At 51.4% G+C, this 17,580-nt stretch overlaps 1 protein-coding gene across 6 annotated transcripts in view; it reads right to left on the bottom strand.

Annotated features, from left to right (window-relative positions):
- Positions 1-503: 503 nt before the first annotated feature.
- KIFC3 (kinesin family member C3) overlaps positions 504-17,580 on the bottom strand; it is a 60,712-nt gene continuing 43,635 nt past the window's right edge. For 5 of the 6 annotated variants that reach the window (XM_075940443.2, XM_075940445.2, XM_089781410.1 and 2 more), the window contains 9 exons: positions 16,441-16,622; positions 15,939-16,043; positions 15,302-15,432; positions 12,153-12,276; positions 9,861-9,990; positions 8,923-9,152; positions 5,170-5,304; positions 4,661-4,769; positions 504-2,772 (listed from right to left, as the gene is read on the bottom strand). In XM_075940443.2, the coding sequence (XP_075796558.1) occupies positions 2,747-2,772; positions 4,661-4,769; positions 5,170-5,304; positions 8,923-9,152; positions 9,861-9,990; positions 12,153-12,276; positions 15,302-15,432; positions 15,939-16,043; positions 16,441-16,622 (1,172 nt within the window). In that variant the 3' untranslated portion in view covers positions 504-2,746. Of the gene's footprint in view, positions 2,773-3,091; positions 3,136-4,660; positions 4,770-5,169; positions 5,305-8,922; positions 9,153-9,860; positions 9,991-12,152; positions 12,277-15,301; positions 15,433-15,938; positions 16,044-16,440; positions 16,623-17,580 lie in introns of all 6 variants that reach the window. The other variant, XM_089781409.1, reaches the window with a different exon arrangement.

Genomic DNA, 17,580 nt, shown 5'->3' with positions numbered 1-17,580 from the left:
CCGGGCTGCGATGGTCTTAGCTGGCTACGTCCTGCCTGCTTGATGGGGAGGGATGCTGTGAGCTGGACTCCAGATACAGGATGTGTGGCCCACAACTCCTCTTACCTGGCTCGCTGTGTCCTGGGTTAGCATGTTGCTGGAATGGGATCTTAAGATGAGGAGAGGGACAGATTCTTGCCCAGCATTGAATCTCTCATGAAGTAAGGAACCAGCCCTAGCACATCCTTGCCCAACTCCTCTTCCTCCCCAAACAGCTGACCTAGGCACCTGTAATGCCATTCTTTCCTTCTGCCTCCTGCAGGGCTTTTCTTGCCTCTGCAACCAACGTGACCCTGTACCTGTATTAAGTACTGCCCTTCAGCTTCCTGCCAGGGTGAAACAGCAACCTGCTTGTGGTCCTAATTTGGGGGAGGATGGCACAGGCGGATTATGGGAATGCCAACATTTTAAGCTCTTGCTGAAGCCAGCACGAGCGAGATCATAAACTAGCAGCAGCCAAGCAGTTGCCTTAACCAATTTATTTAAAATAAGTTTTGTTACAAAACAGAATCTTTTTATTAAAATACATAAAAACATCTAATCTTATAAGACTAGATTTTTTTACATAGACTCCACAGCGCAAGAACAAGTGTTGAACGAGCCGTGGTGGAAAGGAGAACTCAGTGCAGAAGATCAATCCCATATTTATAATACAAGGAAGATTGACAAATGCAGGCCCCACCCCGTTGGGTGGATGTGGACAGCTGCTCTAAAGAACACTCTTGAACTCCATGCACCCCTCCTCCCCCACGTCAGACAACAGCCGTACTTCACGATACCAACCAAAGTGTTTTGCTTGTTTCTTTTCCATCAGATACTGTTAAGAGACAATAAGCATTTCAGACACTTCCATGAACGAACACACTGATCTGGTTAGAAAGATAAAAGGTTTTTAAATAGCTTTACACTTAGCTTCCGGTGAAACGTTTGAACATTTGATCACCACTCGACAGGAGCAGCAGCAGCCTTACTACACTGGCACAGTAACCGGTGCTTTTGCACGGCTCAATGTCAAGTACTGATTGCAACTTGGGGGTGGAAAATAGAGGGATGGTGAGAGAGGGCCTTCTCCAGGATTGCAGCACACCTGGGGTGAATGGGAGCAGGACTCCATCTTTGCTGAACAACACAAGCAATCAAAATAAATAGCAGCTGCCCTGCTCCCACAGGGGAGAAGTTGGGGTAATACTTTTCTGCCGCAGGAGGGGCAGCCAGATCCTGGAAAGGGAGGGGGGAAAGGTTTTCTAGACCCATTGGTGTTTGGCAAGCACATCGGCTCCACTAGTCCATTGCCACCTGGCCATTCCAGTTTTACAGCTCCTTGTACCCTGTTACGGCTGCTAGATAGCTAGCAGCCTGGGTCCCAGCCACAAGGAAAACACCAGTTTAACGGCAGTAGTTGCTTTTCTGTGCTCTGATGGGATCCTTTCTACCCCTCGCCTGCCAGATGGACAAAGGTAGGAAAGCCACTTGAAGAGCTGGCTCCTAGGAGCGCTGGCTGGCTTTGAGGAGGTCCTTGGTTTAAGGCAGACAGTTCACCTGGTTTTAGGGGGGGCTGGTTGCTGCTTTTATAAGCAAAGGTTGCAGGCCTCAGCATGGCAGAGTGCCTGCTCTTTGGAAAAGCTTCGCTCATGGACTAACAGCTCAACCTGTACCCTAATGACTGGCAAACATGCTTTGCTTTGTTGCCTTCTCCAATCTCCACGCTGATGGGTGGGGGAAGACAGCCGGAGGCAGCGCACGGGGTGTTCAGAAGGAGCTGCCTGTGTTTTCAGGGACAGTGGGCGAAGAAGACGGGTTGCAGATGTGGCAGGGAGTGGAAGACCACGTCAAAGGGAATGGATTGTGAGCTTTAGCAAAGCACATTATGGCCCCTCTGCAAATACTGTTTTAAATCCAAGAATGAGAGGCCCACGCCCTAACCTCTGAAATTCACCCTTCGGGCCGTGCGCCAGGCAGCAGCAGCCTGGAATAGCATGAATGGCGCATGAAATTTGAACCAGGGCCAACGAGGAGGCCCGATGCAGAAAATTATTTCCAGTCAGGTTGTCCTCAACCAGCTGCCTCCCACACAAGCTTCACCCCAATCATCCATGAGGAAATGAAGCCAGAGGCCTGTACGCCAGCGATCTTCCCATTCACAGCCCTCAGCCGGCAGCATCCTGGGAGCCACGCTCAGGCCTGGCCACGCGCAGACGCACCGGGCGGGTGGGTAGGTTTTACACCCACGGCTCGGTAACGACGCTTGTCGTTCAAAGCGCGGCAGTGATGAGGGAGCAGCCCCCGGTCGCTCTCCTCTCCCTTCAAATCCACGGAAGAGAAAAATGTGCAAGTGCCCAGGGAGGAAAGTGCCCCGCTGCCAAGCTTGTGCTGACAAAGCCGCCTATTTCGGCAGGAATCTTGGTGCAGAATGTGGGGGAGCGGGAGCTGGCACCTGGCAATCGGGTTTCCCATCGTCAGTGAAGCAACCTGGGTCCGTGCTTCCAAGAGCGTCTGGCACTTCATGGGAGCCGGGAGAGAACCAGTCCCCCCTTTGGCTCTTGGGTCCCACAGCGTCCTGCTCGCTTCTGAGCGTGGGACAGGCACGGCCCTGGGAGGGGTGGGGAGGAGAGTAGCCTTCAGTTTTCACAGCTCTTGCCAGCCGGGAGTTCTCCCCGTCAGCTCCCTGGCTCTGGAGCAGATTCTGTTCCCCTGCTCGGTGTGTCCATCACACAGGGACTGGCCTCAGCTTTCCTGCAAGCAGAGAAGTTGGTCAACGCGGTGGCAAAAGGGGAATGTGCACTGGAGCTGGGGCAGGAATTAGGCAGACAGTGCTTCTAGGGGTGGGGAGCTCCTTGCCACCACCAGAAGAAGGCCCCAGCTGTGACCCTGGTGCGTGGATTGTCCAAAAGAGGCGCCCTGCAGCAGAGACGGCCGACCAGCCACACCATTTCAGAGACACAGACCCCGCTTTGCCACCTGCTGAGCACACCCGACCTTTTCCCGTAAGCATTTGCTGAAGCACAGCCCTTCACCACGTACCGACAGGCTTAAACCCGGCTGCCCTCCATACCTGCAGATGCTCCCCTGGAGGACGGGGCTTCCCCTAATTTCAAGCTGAAATCAAAGTGAACACCACAGGATCATTGGAGCGTTTACACACGTCCCCAGCCCCCGCGATGACGCCCTCTCCTTTTCTCCCAGTGCGGCGAGGAGGGGGGTGGGCAGTGCGGTCAGAGCAGGACTGCTTGAGGCTTCTTAGCACAACCTGCTCTACGGTGGGGTCGTTTTGCCTGTGCTCCCTTATGCTACGTGGTCGTCACTGTTCCCACAGCCGGGCCGTCGGCGCTGAAAACCCCTTCCCTGGACCAGTCAGAACCACCCCCCTCACACGGGGGCCCCGCAAAGGCAGCGCCGATGAGACTAATCTCCACCAGGCAGCGTCCCCACGTGTGGGATGAGGGGTCTCTGGACTGTTGGGTTTCACTAACGAGCTTATTCCGGGCAAAGGGGCAGTTAGTTCTTGGCTGCACTAGCTCTGGCCGTGACCGATCCCCTTGCCCCGAGTCACGGCCTTCCTGGGATTTAGCTGGAAAACTAGTCCAGGAAGAGCCTCACGGGGCAATGTGACCTGGAGCACAGCGCATTGGAACAGGCGGACACGTCAGCTCCCAGCGTTGCTCTTCGCACACCCGGAGCGCATGGAACAGAACAGAGCCAGCGGCGGTCCCAATCCAGGGCAACAGGCTTCCTGTCCCCTTTCTGAGGCAGAGAACCACCTCTCCCCCTGCCGTCTGGGTACTTCCAGGCTGCCCAGTTCCCTGTGGCTTTCCCTCTGGAGATGGTTAACAGCGACTGCTCACAGTGAGGGCAGGGACCTGGCTATTCGTGAGCAAAGCCCATTGTATTCTCACGGTAAAAGCAACACACAGAAAACACTAAATACAAAGAACGAACCAACGCACACAAATGGCCAGAGATCGCCCCAAGCCTAGCACGGGCTCTGGCAGGAGCAGTCCTCCAACACCCCTTCCCAAGGATTTCCTTGTGGTTCCCCGTGTCTCACCGCTTCAGCTCAAACACAGTCTTGCAGGGCCTGGGTAGGCTCAGTCCTTTGGGGCCCTCTGTAAACTGGGGTCTCGCCCACTTGCTGGAAGCAGTTTAAAACCAGGCTATTAAACCAAAAAAATCTCTTTTTTGTCTGCAAACCCCTGGATAATCCAGTTTATACTGGTATAAACACCTCTCCAGAGGGGTGGCTTCCCAGGGCAGCGAACCAGAGCAAATATATTCGTTTGTCTTAATTCCCTAAGGCTTGTCCAGGGTGTTACGGGCTATTCTCAGTTTGTCACACCATCATCCGCTCCTAACCTCTCCCTGGCCTTTGCGCCGGCTTCATCCAGTGGTACAATCTCAGGGCACCGTCCAATGCCCAGTGCATGGTAAGAGGAGCCCTCGTCGGCCTTTTGTGCCAATGCCAAGGGCTCTTCTTGTTGGGAGGGGAGCGGAGGGGGATTAGCAGAGTTTGGACGGAGGGCAAAGAAGGGGATGGAGTTTGTTCTCACATCCACACTTGTCAGGACGTGTTACTGAACACCGGGACGCCCCGAGCTGCTGAAGGAGACCTGATCCATACACCTACCTGAGGTCTGGAGCTTCCTCCGGAACGAACTCGCTCGCCTCGTGGGCGTTCCAGAGGTAGGAGCAGAATATGTTCGAATGGCCGGCTGTGCTGCCGTTGGTGAATCGTTCTAGAGAGAGCAGGAGACGGGGTTCAGACTGCCCGGAGCAGCCACCACGCTTGCACCTTAAGGGGCTTTTAAGACAAATGACCACACTGGGTTTGCCTCGTCCATCTGCCGCCTTCCAGGCAGCCACGTAAAGAATGCAGGACGAGTACAATAAGATCACTATTGCTGGAGGCAGGCAGAGAAAGGGCTGTTGTGTTCTGAGCAGGCTGTAACAGCAGCTCTTTTGAAAGGTCTACTCAGAGGGAGTTCCGAAAGCCAGGCCCTGGGGCTGCCAAAGCCTGTTTGGGGGGGAAGAAGGGAGAGTGTGTTGCAGACACACAGAATGTGAACAGCACAGCACAGAAGTGAACACACCCATCAAAAGAGACAGTGGACAAGTGCAGCAGGGCCGGTGAGTTACCTCTAAGTGCTCCTGACTAGACCAGGACACTAGATCTGATCTCCGGGAGCCAGGGCCCAGTTCCACCGAGCGAACCCTCTCAGCAAACTTTAGGGAACAGAGAGTCTCACTTGTGTTCTTCTCAGCGGGGGAGACCTGGAGCCAGACAGAAACATGCAGCCTTCATTGCCTTGTCCGCTCCCCGCCTCCCTCCCCACATCCCCCGCTGCTCACTGCCAGAAGCCTCTGATCCCTGGCCGCAGGAGGGGAGCAGGACAGGAAAAGCCACGTTCCCGGTCAGACCGCTCTTAACGCGTGAGGCTGGAGAGAAGCGAAGTTCTAGCGCTCAATCTCAATGCGGCTAAGGGTGTGTCTAGACTACATGCCTCCTTCGACGGAGGCATGTAGATTAGCGAGATCGGAAGAGGGAAATGAAGCGCGATTAAAATAATCGCGGCTTCATTTAAATTTAAATGGCTGCCCCGATCTGCCGATCAGCTGTTTGTCGGCAGATCGGGGGAGTCTGGACGCGATGCCCCGACAAAGAAGCCTTTCTTCATCGACACAGGTAAGCCTCGTGAAACCAGGCTTACCTGTGTCGATGAAGAAAGGCTTCTTTGTCGGGGCATCGCGTCCAGACTCCCCCGATCTGCCGACAAACAGCTGATCGGCAGATCGGGGCAGCCATTTAAATTTAAATGAAGCCGCGATTATTTTAATCGCGGCTTCATTTCCCTCTTCCGATCTCGCTAATCTACATGCCTCCGTCGAAGGAGGCATGTAGTCTAGACACACCCTAGGACACTCTGATCAATAAATCCAAACCAGTTCCATGATGGCACTGTGCATGCATGTGGTGCTTTACAATCAGTCACAAGTGTGTCCTGTAACTAACACACTCTTTGTATCAGAGCTGAAATAAGCTACAGCAGGTGGCAAGCATTTGGTAGCTCTTCCAAACCAGAATAGTGGAGACACAGGCATTCTAGTGATTTATTGGTGAAATTCCTGGTTGGGGGAGGCGGGGGGAGCACTGAAACTGCAGGAAGGATTTTATAAAAAACAAAATCGAGCTACTGAGGGGCTAGAGAGGGTAACTAGAGAGGGGCTATTTAGAATCTGATCGTGCCAGCCTCAGAAAAGTCCGTGGGGGGAGAACCACCACAAAAAGCCCATGTCCCCTAGACTGGACAGTTTGTGACTGTTTAGAACCATAGTTTAGTACAAGATTTCGCAGACCTCCAGCTACAAGTAGATCACCTTTTTGAAAAGGTTCGCAAAAGGGCAAATCATTAAGGGCATGGAACAGCTTCCATATGAGGAGAGATTAATAAGACTGAGACTTTTCAGCTTGGAAAAGCAACAGCTATGGGAGGGTAGGATTGAGGTCTATAAAATCATGACTGGTGCGGAGAAAGTAAATAAGGAAGTGCTATTTATACCTTCTCATAACACAAGGATGAAATTAATGGGCAGCAGGTTTAAAATAAACAAAAGGAAGTTTTTCTTCACACAGTGCAAAGTCAACCTGTGGAACTCCTTGCCAAAGGATGACGTGAAGGCCAAGACTACAAGTTTCAAAAATGAGCTACCTACAGCCTCTTCGAATAGGCCTATCAGAGAGAAATGATTTAAATTGGGTGGGGAACCACAGGCCCGGGGGCTGCCTCTGGCCCCTGGCTTGCCTGGATCTGGCCCCCGAGGCTCAACATTGGGGAGCCCACATTGGTGCTCCAGCCCCCTGCCACCTACCTGCAGGGCTGGAGCACACAAAATCTACACACCTGGGCAACCCCAGGCTCTGGTGTGCAAGGGGAATGCGGGGAGGGTCTTTCTCCTCAGTCAGGGGCTCCTCACTTTGCTTCTTACTTGTGTGCAGCCCCGACAGCTACCCCTGATTAAATGGGTGAGTTTTGCTGGTTCTATATGAAGCTCAATTCTTTTCCTCATTCCAATGTCCTCAAGGGCAGACCTCACGCTACAAACAGAGCTGCTGGCAAGGCTGGTTGAACCTCACCGGATGCCCCACTTCTTGGCTCGGACGCGGGTGGGGTTTTGTGACAGCATGCTGTGCTCCTCTGGGCAGGAGTCTGTCTGCTCTGAGGAGGAGCTGTAATTTCCAGCCTGAACAGACATGTGCATGCCTGATGTGCTGACTGCCTACACCCATCCTAAGTCAGACTGTAGTTGGGGGGGGTCAGACTTCCCGCGGGTTGCGCTGTTGCAGCTGCACGCTATTCACACAAAGTTAGTGCGGGTACATCTCTCCAAGATGGAAATGTCTCAGCCTGACGTGTCCCCGCGCGGTTGTAAGAGGAGGCTCTCAGCTAGATGGGAGTACCGCAAGGAAAACTGGCCCTTCTAATGCCCTGGAACCTTGCCCTCTTGACCCTGTCGTGTCCCGCCCAGCAAGCTACTCTGCAAAGCCTAGGCGAGTAAGAAAAGCAGATGATCTGGGAAAGGGGAGAGGAATTCCAGACGGTTACACAAAAGGTGACATCTTCCTCGTTCTAGCCCCGGCACAGCCCTAACCAGGTGCAGATATGCCATAGCAGCACTGAGAGAATGCAAGAATAAAGCCTGGGACAGGGAGAAACTGTAACATATTATGCCCTGTGGGACTTTCACGTGCCTGGTTTGAAGAGGGAAGTAAAGGTGTGTAGGGAAATCCAGGGGCTGCAGCAAACATCGGACAATGAGGGGCCCACGGACACACACACACACACACACACACACACACAAAACACGGAGTCCGACGACTGTCTTCAGTGGACCGATGCCAGTTTATGCCAGTGGAAGATCTAATCCCAGAAGGATATTCTGTGATTTTAGGTTTTCCAGTCTCCAGAGGTGGGTGCCACTCTTCATAGGGGCAACCCTGAGGGTGTTCCCCAAAAAGAGACGGGCAGCGTGTCTGGTCAAAGGAAGCTACATAAATGCGTGTCATGTGTTGCCCCAATCAAACCAAACCAACTGAATGAAGCTGCTATGAAAAATGCCCACAGGACATATAAGCCAGCTAGCGGGTCACATTTTATAGTATCATTTACTGCACTGCAAACTTATTCTTAGAAGTCTGGTTTCTACTCTAAAAAGGGACTGTGTAAAAATGGCCCCTCCTTATTCAGCTACTCCTCGTGAGTCATGGAGTCAGCCTTGCTCACTTAAGGTACCAAGATTTTATTGTTCTTTACTCCCATTATCCCTGCAGAAGCCAACACAGCCATGAGGAAGGGAAATTCTTTTCCTTCTTATACATCTGGAACAGCCCTGCTAACTAAGTTCTAGTCCGTTACACCCGACTGGCAAATTCACAGCCAGCCATAGGTCTGTGCAGGTGTCACCAAAGGCAAAAAAATGAAGCCAAGGGAGCTGCTCAGGTGTCGCTCTGCCATTATGTGACCTGCATGGTCTTTCTTACTGATGATGATGCAGAAGGTGGAAGAGATGCAGGTTACCTCTCAAGTCGCTGGCAGTTAGGGAAAAGCCTATACACTTTTAAACAGCGCTACTGGTTAAAATCAGTCAGGCACTACGTAGAACCCCCGAGTGCTATTTTCAGGGGAGAACGTAAGTGAATCCTTATGGTATCTACCAGCCCAAACCAAAGCACCTGTGTAAGGCCACAAGCGTTGTCGGTTCGGTTCAGAATGCCAGATTTGCACCGGGAGGTTCTGGACTTCTCTTGTAATTGGATTTCGGTCAGTTTAAAGTTTCCTGATCCAGTCAACCACCTCTCCTTACCCGCTCTGCGCAGCTGGGGCCAGAACCCACCTGCACCATCATGAGGGTTTTGCTATCTCTGCTGAGAGAGTCCTGGAGCAGGTAGGTCAGTTTGGAGTTGCGGAACGGCACGTGGCCCTGGCGGGCGCGCAGAGCATAAATCACGTCTCCCAGCGCTGACAGCGACTTGTTGATGTGCTGGGCCTCCCGGAGCCTGCTGCCCTCTGCCCCAGACTTGCCTACTCGTTCAGAGCCAGCCAGATCCACCAAGTTCAGCTTCCCTAGGATCAGTCAAAACAAACACACACACACTCAATAAGCCTAGGCAGCTGCCTGCTTGACTCGTGGAGCTGCAAGCCGCAATGGGACCTGCACAGCAATTCATAAACAGCCCCAGCCTGTCCCGTAGGACCTACGCACGCATGGAACTGTATATTCATGTGGAGAATTGGGAGTCGAGTCCCACCGATCAACCTGCCGCTTGGATTTTCATTACATTCAGAATGGATGGCAATTCAGTAGCTCTGGCCCAGATGGGACTGTACAAGCTGAGTATTATCTCCAAGGATATTAGCCTATGCTTGCCACAGAACCACTCTACAATTGTGTAATGCATGGGGCTAAAATATCCTTCTCACCCCTTTTAGCAATCAGCTAATGCCCTGACCCATGAAATCTGAGCACTTGATCTTAGCAGGTGAAACTACAGAGGTTGAGTAGCCAGTCTCCTTCAGTCTGGCTACACAACTCAGTCCCCTGACCTGCAATGGTGTGAGCAGTCTAGTCCCACAGACCCACTCCCACTCGTGCTAAACTGGGTTTCTTTCTGTGTCAGAGACAAGCATCCACAAGGGGCTGAGCCAACGGCACCGAGTTCTGTCTTCACTTGCTACCTGCTTTAGCAGATGAACCCAAACCTCCAGGCCTGTGTCATCCCAGGGTGGATCCGATCACTAGTCACCCCCCTTCACCTCCCACGAGACACTAACCTGTGGTCCTCAGTCCTGTGCTGTAGTCCAGTCCTCGTACGGTGACGATGAGGAGGGCGTGAGACCGTGAGCTGTGCTCGTTGAGGCTGGTGTATTCTGTCACTCGGTTCAGGTGCCCAAATTCAAATACCTGGGAGAGAGGCAGAAAGCTTTCAGCTTTCCGACTACATTGTGTTGCCTGGCAGCAGCCTCCTCGATCCCAGCTACGCTGATCACTTTCGGAAACGGAAGCATGGGGGAGGGGTCTGATCCTCGGCGCACCCTGCTTTCTGACAAGTGTGGGGGTGCAGATGCTGACAGCAGCTGTTAACCCTCTTCCTTCCACAGGGAAATCCCTGTCAACCCCTGGCCTTAGCTGTCTGACCTGAAATCGCTCCTGAAAGACGTCAGATGGACAGGAGCCCTACGTTCATCTGTAGCCACGGAACAGGTCCAGTGTGAGCAGGGTCGGTGCTAGTTTCCCATCTATGGCCAGTGCATCCCTCCTTTGCCAATGGGAGCACTCCTAGAGCTCCCGGCCTGTTCTTCTCAGAGACTCCCCACAAGCCTGCAAACCCAGCGAGTGGGTTTCGGTGGGGGGGGGGGGGGGGGGAGAGTGCGGGAGATGGGGTGGTACAGGTGGGTTACAGACACTGAACTGAGACCTGGCTGTTCAAGTCACACAAGACACTGTCCAGTTCTTGGATGCACAATGAGTTGAAGCCAGGCACCTGTGGGTGACAGATCTGGTATTCCACTACCTCCCAGAGAGCTGTCCAGGCCCCGAATCTCATGTTTAAACCCTCAGGACTCACACAAAGGGCTGCTGACTCCCAAACTGGTCCTATGATTGAAATGGCATGTGTCACATTATATTCACAGCCCTATTCCGGCCTCTCTTCCCTGCTCTGCCCAGTCACATCTAGTTCTGAGGGGCACTTACTTCAGGTCACCTGCCCTGCTTATAGGAAGTGCTGACTTACAAAACTGGAGGTACGGCAGATCTGAGGCTTGTGAAGAAAGGCAGCTCCCATTACAAGCTGCTTCCTGGGCCGCTCCTGTTGGGCACCTCATTTTCAGTCCAACTCCTTCAAGAGGTTAATCTTACCCATGTGATCCTAGGAGCACTGGGATCATAGAATCATAGAGCTGGAAGAGACCTCAGGAGGTCATCAAGTCCTGCCCCCTGCCCAAGGCAGGGCCAATCCCAACTCAATCAACCCAGCCAGGGCTTTGTCAAGCCAAGACTTAAACACCTCTAGGGATGGAGATTCCACCCCCTCCCTAGGGAACCCAGCCCAGTGCTTCCCACCCTCCTAGGGAAATAGTTTTTCCTAATATCCAACCTAGATCTCCCGCACTGTAACTTGAGCCCATTGCTCCTTGTTCTGCCACCTGTCACTACTGAGATCAGCCTCTCTCCAGCCTCTTTGGAACCTCCCTTCAGGAAGTTGAAGGCTGCTATCAAATCCCCCCTCACTCTTCTCTTCTGCAGACTAAACAAACCCAAATCCCTCATAGGTCATGCGGTCCAGACCCCTAATCATTTTGGTTGCCCTCCGCTGGACCCTCTCCAATGCTCCAGATGTGGCCTCACCAGAGCCGAATAAAGTGGAATAATGACATCTCTGGATCTGCTGGCAACGCTCCTCCTAATGCAACCTAATATGCCATTCGCCTTCTTGGCTACAAGGGTGCACTGTTAACACATCTCCAGCTTCTCATCCACTGTCATCCCCAGGTCCTTTTCTGCAGAACTGCTACTTAGCTGGTTGGTCCCCAACCTGTAACAATACTTAGGCCTCTTCCATCCCAAGTGCAGGACTCTACACTTGTCCTTTTTGAACCTCATCAGATTTCTTTAGGCCCAATCCTCTAATCTGTCAGGGTCACTCTGGACCCTCTCCCTGCCCTCCAGTGTATCTACCTCTCCCCCTAACTTAGTGTCATCTGCAAACTTGCTGAGGGTGCGATCCATCCCCTCATCCAGGTCATTCATAAAGATGTTGAACAAAACCGGTCCTAGAACTGATCCTTGGGGCACTCCGCTAGAAAGCGACCGTGGGACCTGTAGTCCCCCGGTCTCTCTCAGACGTGTGGCGATATGAGGCATTTGCACCCTCTTGTCCCTAGGCTGCCACCGCTGCTCCAGCATCTGGTGTGTTCATGCCAGATGCATGTAAGTAAGTCTCTCTAACGTACAGGGACGTTCACCCTGCTCCAGTAGGTGATCCCCAGCTGGTTCACCCCATCTACTAGGTCCCTCCTCTCCCCTTGCCTTCTGGGGTTCTCCATCTCCCAGGCTGGTTTTACCTTGTTCACATCCTCCACACTGTGCACCTGGAACTCAGTCAGGCCGGGGACATACAGCTGCCCGCTGCCGTCTGGGCACAGTTTGATGTCCAGCTTCTCCTGCGGCTCCTTCCCAAGCAAGTCCCTGTAAAGACAGACAAGGTGACCCCCCCCCAAAGCCATGTGTCATTTTCGATTCCCAGTCTGACCACCCCGAACTCATCTCCCCAGCTAGGAGCCTGTAGGCCACATGTCTAGTCCCTGTGCTTTGCTCTGACCTACAGCCCCGCCAGTGGTCTGGCTTACGACCCCAAGGACAAGCTCTTCCAGCCACTGGAATCCAGGGTCAAGCAAATTTACCCCGACTCTAAAACTCATAATTGGCTTTCAGTGAACAAGCACAGACTAAGCTAGATATAAACTTAAACAATTCTCAGAGGAACCATTTCCCACTGGATTCTTCCTCACCTATTTATAGTGAATACAAGCAGAAAGAGGGTAAGTTTAGAAGATAGGATACACAAAGAACAAGTTAAAAATCACTTAGGAAAGTTAGATGTCAGCAAGTCACCAGGTCCTGATGAAATGCATCCCAGGATACTCAAGGAGCTGATAGAGGAGGTATCTGAGCCTTTAGCTATGATCTCTGAAAAATCATGGCAGACAGGGGAGATTCCAGAAGACTGGAAAAGGGCAAATATTGTGCCCATCTATAAAAAGGGGAATAAGAACAACCCAGGAAACTACAGACCGGTCAGTTTAACGTCTGTCCCAGGGAAGATAATGGAGCAGGTAATTAAGGAAATCATATGCAAACACTTGGAAGGTAATAAAGTGATAGGGAATAGCCAGCATGGGTTTGTGAAGAACAAGTCATGCCAAACTAATCTGATAGCTTTCTTTGATAGGATAACGAGCCTTGTGGATAAGGGAGAAGCGGTGGATGTCATATACCTAGACTTTAGTAAGGCATTTGATACGGTCTCGCATGATATTCTTATTGATAAACTAGGCAAATATAACTTAGATAGGGCCACGATAAGGTGGGTGCATAATTGGCTGGATAACCGTAGTCAGAGAGTTGTTGTTAACGGTGCTAAATCCTGCTGGAAAGGGATAACAAGTGGAGTTCCGCAAGGGTATGTTTTGGGACCCGTACTGTTCAATATCTTCATCAATGATGTAGATATTGGAATAGAGAGTACGCTTATTAAGTTTGCAGATGATACCAAACTGGGTGGGGTTGCAACTTCTTTGGAGGTTAGGGACAAAATTCAAAATGACCTTAGCAAATTAGAAAAATGGTCAGAAGTAAACAGGATGAGGTTTAATAAAGAGAAATGCAAAGTGCTCCACTTAGGAAGGAACAATCAGTTCCATACATACAAGATGGGAAGCGACTGTCTAGGAAGGAGCATGGCGGAAAGAGATCTAGGGGTCATAGTGGACCACAAGTTGAATATGAGTCAACAGTGTGATGCTGTTGCAAAAAAACAAATATGATTCTAGGTTGTATCAACAGGTGTGTTGTAAGCAAAACTCGTGAAGTCATTCTGCCGCTCTACTCTGCACTAGTTAGGCCTCAGCTGGAGTACTGTGTCCAGTTCTGGGTGCCACATTTCAAGAAAGATGTGGAGAAATTGGAAAGGGTACAGAGAAGAGCGACAAGAATGATTAAAGGTCTAGAGAACATGACCTATGAAGCCAGGCTTCATGAACTGGGCTTGTTTAGTTTGGAAAAAAGAAGATTAAGGGGGGACATGATAGTGGTTTTCAAATATCTAAAAGGGTGTCACAAGGAGGAAGGAGAAAATTGGTTCCTCTTGGTTTCTGAGGACAAGACAAGGATTAATGGGCTTAAAGTGCAGCAAGGGAGATTTAGATTGGACATTAGGAAAAAATTCCTAACTGTCAGGGTGGACAAATATTGGAATAAATTGCCAAGGGAGGTGGTGGAATCTCCCTCTCTGGAGATATTTAAGAACAGGTTAGATAGACATCTGTCAGGGATGGTGTAGACGGAGCTTGGTCCTGCCTTGAGGGCGGGGGGCTGGACTCGATGACCTCTCGAGGTCCCTTCCAGTTCTATAATTCTATGATTCTATTATTCTATTTACAGAGCCTCAGCTCTTCTGTTTTCTACGTGTGTGTTATTGTCAGCCATGTCACATAACCCATCCACATAGTGCCCCAAACAGATCCACATTCAGAAGTTCCACTCCCCTGCTGCCACCTGATCCAACTCATGCAAGGTTTGCAGCTTTTATCTCAACAACCAACAGTTTCTGTCTCAGATTCAGCCTACCCCGTTGCTGCATAACTGAGTCATTCTTACAGTGTTTGTGTTTTCACCCTTCTCCACCCGCCCACCCACCTCCTGAAGGAGAAAAGAAGAATTTTGGAGAGGAAAATGCTTCTCATTCTCTGCAACTGTAACTCACAATTTCCAAATGTAACAACCAAAGTTCCAAAGGCATGAAACAGGCAGAGAACATTAATGTCAAAAAGCTTCCAGTTAATGCTTGTTGGGATTTCCACTTCCATTAGTGAGAAATGGGGAGGGAGAGAGCACAAGCACGAATCTGATTGTTGGCTGCTGTCTTAGCAGGGCTCCGTGCGAGCGAGAGACCGTAGAAACAGAAAGTACTCTAGGAACCCGAGGCTTGGGAAGAATTCCAGGCAGGAGTTCTGAAAGCCCCAGGCTGAGAAATATCCCTGAGTCAGCCAAAACTAGGGGACCAAAACCGGAACATACAGCCAAGGCTTAGTTTGGTAGTTTCAGATTTGGAAGGCAGGCAGAGACATGCTGCTCAAGTATCTGTACATAGCAGAGACGAGAGCTGTAGCTAGACAAGCTGGAGGAGGTGGAAGGGAGGGGTGATATAGGAAGTGAACCTGCTTTTTGGTCGTTAGGCATTTCCCCACTTAAGCAGTACAAGTAAATTCCCTGGTAAACACAACGAAAATAGACAGGCTGGTTCAGATGTGTCATTTGTTCACAGCCCTGCCCGGCGGCAGTATGCAGTCACCTTGCCCTAGAGGAGCCGTAGGACAGTCTTTGCAGGGCTATGCAGTGCACGCACTCCACATCGCCCAGGAAGGGGGACACAGGCATCCCGGGTTCAAGCTTTGCCGCAGATTCGAACTCCTCCCCGGCTCCCTTGCGTTACCTGAGTGCCTCGTTGTAAATCTCTGCCACGCTGACAGTGATAGTGTAGTCCCAGTCAGCCGCCTTCCTTTGCGCCTCGGAGAAGAGCAGCTGGAGAGCTCGCTGGTTGATCCCTGGGTTTTCAGGAGTTCCCTGATGAGCAAGGAAAAAAATCTCACGTTACATCAATGTGGAAAAAGGTGTGACAGAGGGACTGACACAAGACTTACCACGGAGCCAGTAGGATGTTACACCACGACAACGCTTGGAACAGGAATACATGATTCACTGCGGAATCACCAACATCCAGTTCCCACACTCAGGAAAGAGAAGGGGGACAGCCAGGAGGAGGCAAAACCATCAGGTTCTACCATTCTTCAGACGGTTCTGCTGTCAGCATTGTGAGGCTTGTTACAGACTTGGGAGATGGAGAGTCGGGTCTCTGGGAACAATGTCGTTCTTGATCACAGTTACAGAGGGGGAAATCTATACATTTACACTCATGACCACGTCCATTACAGACAGCCATGTAGGGACTAATCTGCCCCCACCCTCCTAGAGAAATGCCACTGACGGTAGAACACAGGAAGCGAAGCAGCAAGACACACTGAAAGGGAAGATGGAGGAATAGAGAGAAATGAGGAGAAGGGGAAATTTACCTCCATAGTGTATGTCTTGCCTGCACCTGTCTGGCCATAGGCAAAAATGCAGACGTTGTAGCCATCAATACAGGATGTGATCAGAGCCTGCACTTCCTGGAACACCTGCCAAGGGGAAATTAAAATGAACAAAGGGAGCAACCCCAGCATAACCGCTCCCTCTTCTAGGGGTAATCTGTGTGAGAATCACAGAAGGGCCTGGCTGTGCTGGACTCTCTCATTCGTACATGAATGTTGTACGCATCATGGCATGTTGGAAGAGCAGGTACATTCATACCTGCAGGAGCAGAGATCCAGCTCTCGGTCTACTTGAGTTCTATTCTGCCGGCTTATTGCCCCTTTGGAGAAAAAAGTTGCTTTATCTTCTCCTCTCCATCCCCCCCTACAGAATCAGTGACCAGGAGACGATCGGCAGCCTTGTGAAATAATGACGTCTGTGCTCACATCGACGCACACCTTTCTCTTGTGCAAGCCCACGCCAGACACACAGGGCTATACTCACGTCTTGCTGGGTTGCCTCTGGGGAGAAAACCTTGTCCAGTTCAAATGACACCAGTTTCCCTTTGTGCATGAGATGCAAGATAGCATCATCCTCCGGGTCAAAGGTCACGGAGTTGGCTGCTTCAGGCCCTTCTCCATCCTCTTTTGTTATTGGCCGGACTCGGCCAAACACACGGATATTTCCTTTAAAAAGACAAAAATCCAGACTGACACACGGAGACAAGCTCAGGCTCCCACTCAGCCTTTCCCCCCATTCTCTTTTTGTCTCTACAAAAGGCATCAGCCAGCAAGGATGCTACACACAACCCACTTCACCTCCCTCATTTTCTTATTCAACTCCAAATTCCAAAGGCAGAGATGCAGGGTGACACTTCTGAGGCCCCCAGGGAGTGTACAGACCTCCCATAAGACAGATGCACTGCTAAAGGCCCGCACAGAGTAGGGATGTAATAGTGGAGTCGATTAACCGATATGCAGGAGCTTATAGGTTAATGCTATAGACTCCACGCATCCCTTCCACCCTCTCTTGCCAGTAAATACTTTAGCTGACCGGCCATCAGCCCGGCTCAGTCCTGGCTTGAAACAGGTCTGGGACCTACCCCTGCTGCGGCTCTGCATTTAAAGTGTAGGAGAGCCAGGTGGGCAGGCAGCCCGGCTCAGACCTGCTTGCACCAGGTCCAGAAGCACAGACCCACCCTAGGCAGGGGCTATAGCTACCCCACGTTGCTGTCTCTGTATCAGAGGCAGCAGCGTGGGGTGACAGGCAGCCGGTCCGTGAGGGGGGCTGGTTTTTAAACTGGCTCCTCTTGCAGGCCAGCTCCTGCCTGGCACTGCATGCTGCTGCCTCTGATGCAGAGGCAGCAGCGTGGAGTGGCAGGGGGCTCCTCAGGAGTGAAACTGGAGCACGCTGGCTGCCAGCCCCACCCCCCAGGAACTATAGCAAAATTGACTAACCGATATGAATTCTTGAGGTTACCCGACTATTCAATTAATCGATATTTAACATCCCTAGCACAGAGTATATGGAACGTGCATGGGGGTGGAGTCACATGATATCGTTGGCTGCAGCAGACCACAAATCATGTCCCTATTAGAGCGCAGTGAAACCACAGGGACCCGGAGACAGACCACTATAGGTGAC

Source organism: Pelodiscus sinensis, chromosome 12, assembly GCF_052426305.1.
Source record: "Pelodiscus sinensis isolate ZL-2025 chromosome 12, ASM5242630v1, whole genome shotgun sequence".
NCBI classification, from domain to species: domain Eukaryota; kingdom Metazoa; phylum Chordata; order Testudines; family Trionychidae; genus Pelodiscus; species Pelodiscus sinensis.
Note: the sequence above shows the minus strand (reverse complement) of the source record. Positions and strands in the feature narration are given on the sequence as shown.